This window comes from Nicotiana sylvestris, chromosome 7 (assembly GCF_000393655.2).
Source record: "Nicotiana sylvestris chromosome 7, ASM39365v2, whole genome shotgun sequence".
NCBI classification, from domain to species: domain Eukaryota; kingdom Viridiplantae; phylum Streptophyta; class Magnoliopsida; order Solanales; family Solanaceae; genus Nicotiana; species Nicotiana sylvestris.
This window is the reverse complement of record NC_091063.1, coordinates 55,447,793-55,451,946: the sequence shown is the minus strand read 5'-3', so window position 1 is coordinate 55,451,946 and position 4,154 is coordinate 55,447,793. Positions and strand designations below refer to the sequence as shown.

Genomic DNA, 4,154 nt, shown 5'->3' with positions numbered 1-4,154 from the left:
AACAAGATTGAATGGACATTCGGGTGGCTCTCGGTTAGTAAAGTCATTTACATATCGGTTGAGGTGTGTTTTCTTCTATTGATTGGTCTCCGGAGCATTCAACCTTATGCCCCGCACAGAGTTCTATGCCAGTTAGGCAAGTACCAGACCATCCCACATGATGAGGATTTGAGTCGACAGGTCATCAAATTGGAACCAAAAGCTGCTTTCCTAGAAGAAAGGGTGCATCAAATTTGGCATCAATGTAGGTTCTTAGAGCCAAAGACTCAGGTACGAGATCTATCCAGAGGCGAGTTGGAGCCTAGTTACACAGCTTGGTACGGTAAAAGGTCCCAAGTCCATCAAGAGCCCGAACGGCCCAAAAAAAGTCCCCATGTCCAACAATTCACTGATGGAGCGCATGGGCAATTGGATTGGTTGGCAAAAGAGGCAAACTATAGAGCCACCATAAGCAAATTGGAGGGATAGATCCGGGATCTTAAATTTGACAAAAGTGTACAAGCCACGGCCGATGAAGGGGATAAGATGAAATTGGCTCTAGAAAACAAGGCCCTTCGAGCACAGATCCAAAAAATGAAAATAGTTGCTGAGAATCAGGAAAAGAGCCGAAAGGATGAAAGACTCATAAGTGGTCTCAAGAGGAAATTAGCTAAGTGTGAGGATGATCTGGAAAAATCTGAGGGTAATCTAGCGAGGGCCCGGGCACAGTTAGCGAAGAATATAGAGGGACGAGCAGAGTTTGTCCGACAGTTGAAAAGAAAATATGAGGGAACAGTCACCACTTTGAAGAAAAGGCTAACTACCCTCGAAAATGAGATGGCCAAGCAAGCTAAGAACTTTAAAGTAGAAATGGAACATTGCAATGCATTAATGGCCTAGTTAGAGGAAGATATGCAACAGCTGCAGGGTCAAAACCATCATGATGCCCAGATACTAGAAGCTAGGTCTCAGCAAATAGGGCGTTTCCTCCAAGAAAAAGGTATCATCAGGGAGAGGGTTAGAGCAATTGCTGACTACATCATCATAAAGTGCCATGAATGTGAAGACATGACTAGAACCACCTTCTTTGCCGCGATAATGACCTTTGTTCACCAAATAATGAGTGACCTGGAGCGTCTTCAAGGGGATCTTGTGCATAGGCTCGTGGCGAGACCGGTTGATGTCCCGCGAGCCCCTAGAGCAGTTGAGGCATTGATGTATTCATGATTTTCATTCGAGTCTGTATTTTCATTTTCTTTGTTGGAGTCTGTTGGTCTGTTTTCGAGCCTGTATTTTCATCTTTCTGTTGGAGTCTATTGGTCTCCCTTTTCGAGTCTGTTAGTTTTTATGATTAAATTCTATAGGATGAGCCGTTGTAATCAAGACGTTTTTATTTTATAAAAAAATTTGAAAACTCCAAAACATTTTTTTTATTATTTATTTTTATTTTTACACTTATCCCCAGAACTATGCTTGGTCTGATTCATGCGGCGTCATGATACGTAGGCAATCCCCATAGGATTCGATCATAACCGTGAAATGAAAAGAAAAAAAAAGAGAGAAAGAAAAAGAGAGAGAGAAAACAAGAGAATTGTGGGAGGGAAATAATAGCAAAACAAGAGAGAAAATGAGGGAATAAAAGAAAAACAAGAATCAAGCAAAGAAAAGCAAGAATGAAAAAAAGAGAGAAGTTGCAAAATGAAAATTAGGGAAAGCCGGGATGATGCAAACAACCGATCAAATGCATAATAGAAATGGTTAACTGTTTAGGTGCATTGTATCCCCAAAATGCGCTTGCCTATCTGTTAAGCTCTAATCGCTAACGAATTTGTTGTTGTCATCAAGTCCAGGCAGGTGGTTAGTTTGTTTGGCAATCTGGAAACTCATTCGTACAATACCAGGTCCAAAGACAAGTTGATCATGGCTAACCAAGAACTGGATGCAAGTGTTATTGATCCGTCAAGAGAGGGGGAGAAGTCTGATGTTAACCTGAAAGAGGAATTGTATAAGTTGAAACACCAGATGGCAATGATGTGCCAGGCATAGGTAAAAAGGCATCCACCACCATCCTACCCCGCTAACCCTGCTTTCGTTCCGCCGCTGGCTCAATCCCAAGAACCTCCCACTGTTGATTCATCTCTAGGCTTCCCCATTTATCACCACTACCAGGGCACCACTTCCTAAACACCACAAGCTCCACCACCCAAACCAGATCTATACCCTCATACACCAGCCACCCCTGTTTTCCTGCACCCCCACCTGCTACACTCCACCGATCCTCTAGTGAGCCTTTATTCCAGACCCAAAATAACCAATACTATCCCCCTGAGCCTACTTTCAAGGCCTCAGAACCTTACTCCTACACTCCTTGTTTTGACCTCCCTGTTGAGACTGAGAAACCACCTAAAAACCTAGAACAAAAGGAGATGTTCAGGAAGGTTAGAAGCCTAGAGCAGTCATTCAGAAACATGTAGGGATTGGGAGGCCAGGTGAGCGTAGCCTACAAGGATTTGTGTCTATTTCATGATGTTCAGTTGCCTGCGGGATTTAAGATGCCGAAGTTTGATTTGTATGACGGGCACGGAGACCCGGTGGCCTACTTGAGGGGATTCTGCAGTAAAATGAGAGGAGCAGGTGGGAAAGATGAGCTACTGATGGCATATTTTAGCCCGAGTCTGAGTGGTTCGACACTGGAGTGATACACTCGTCTGGATCACAACAGATGGTATACCTAGGATGATTTGGCCCAAGCATTCGCTCGTCACTTCCAGTACAACATCGAGATTGTTCCAGATCGTTTGTCTTTGACTAAAATTGAGAAGAAGCCTAGTGAAAGTTTCAGAGAATATGGTTTTCGCTGGAGAGAACAGGCGGCGAGACTTAATCCCCCGATGGAGGAGAGCGAAATGGTGGAGTACTTTCTGCAGGCTTTGGAGCCTACCTATTTTGGCCATCTGATATCAGCCATATGCAAGTTTTTCAACGAGGTAGTGAAGATGGGTGGCATGGTGGAAGAAGGGCTTAAATCAAGTAAAATCATGAGTTACTCAGCTATCAAGGCAACTACCCAAGCCATTCAAAACGGTACTAGGGGAGTGATTGGAAAGAAGAAGAAAGAAGATGTGGCAACAATTGATTCAGGATTATGATTTGGACCCAAGGGCCCATCACACCAATATACCCAGCCTCGACCCCATCACCGAACCTACACCCAAACCCCATACAATCCATCCCAACACTACTTCCCATCACCAGACCCTCATATTTCTGTCCACCATGACAAGACATATACTCAACCTCCTGCCTATGCACAATGGCGTTCCCCAGCCCCACAAAACACCTACCTAGCTCCACAAAATGGTTACTACCCCCACAAGCCTATCAAAACCCTACCGGCCTAGGTTTTCGACCCAATCCAGCATTCAAAAATGAGAGGTTGCAGCGGAAGAAACTATTCACCCTATTGGGAGAGTCCTATACCAGTTTATTCCATAGTTTGAGGCAATTTGATATGCTGAGGCCAATTGAGTCGAAATTGCCAAACCCCCCAAAGAATCTTGATTACTCCGTGAGCTATGAATATTGTTTTGGTACTCCGGGGCATGATACAGAGAAGTGCTGGCACCTGAAAAATGCCATTTAGGAGCTCATTGACACGAACCGGATTGAAGTCCAAACTCTAGAGGCACCTAACATCAACCAAAACCCATTACCAACCCATCAGGAAACAAACATGATTGAGATAGTACATAAGGAAAGGGAGCCTAAGAAGCCTTCACAGACCGTCATAATGATTCGGTCCAGTAAGGTCAAGCTAGTTAAAAAACCAACAGTTGAAGGATCAGTGAACAAGTTGAGCAAGGCAAACGGTAAACCATCTGTGGTAGTCAAGGAAGGACCCCCAAGTGATACCGCGGCAAAGCAAGAAAAGTCGAAAGTGGTTGTGCCAGGAGTGGCAAACAAGCCTATTATAATTATAGAGGGTGCCCGTGCAGATCCTGTCATGATCAAGCCTATAACTCAGTTGCCAGTAATCAGCACCAAGGCCATCCCATGGAACTATGAACGGGTGATAGTGACCTATAAGGGAAAGGAAGTGAAAGAAGAAGTCAATGAGGCCCAAGGATTAACTCATTCGGGGAGATGCTTTGCCTCGGAAGAGTTAAGGAAAGCTA

At 44.3% G+C, this 4,154-nt stretch overlaps 1 protein-coding gene across 1 annotated transcript; it reads left to right on the top strand.

The window, feature by feature from the left end:
* The first annotated feature begins 525 nt into the window (after positions 1-525).
* On the top strand, positions 526-879 carry LOC138873156 (uncharacterized). Its single transcript, XM_070151596.1, has one exon. It carries the CDS (start codon positions 526-528, stop codon positions 877-879), a length of 354 nt encoding a protein of 117 aa, XP_070007697.1.
* Positions 880-4,154: the final 3,275 nt, after the last annotated feature.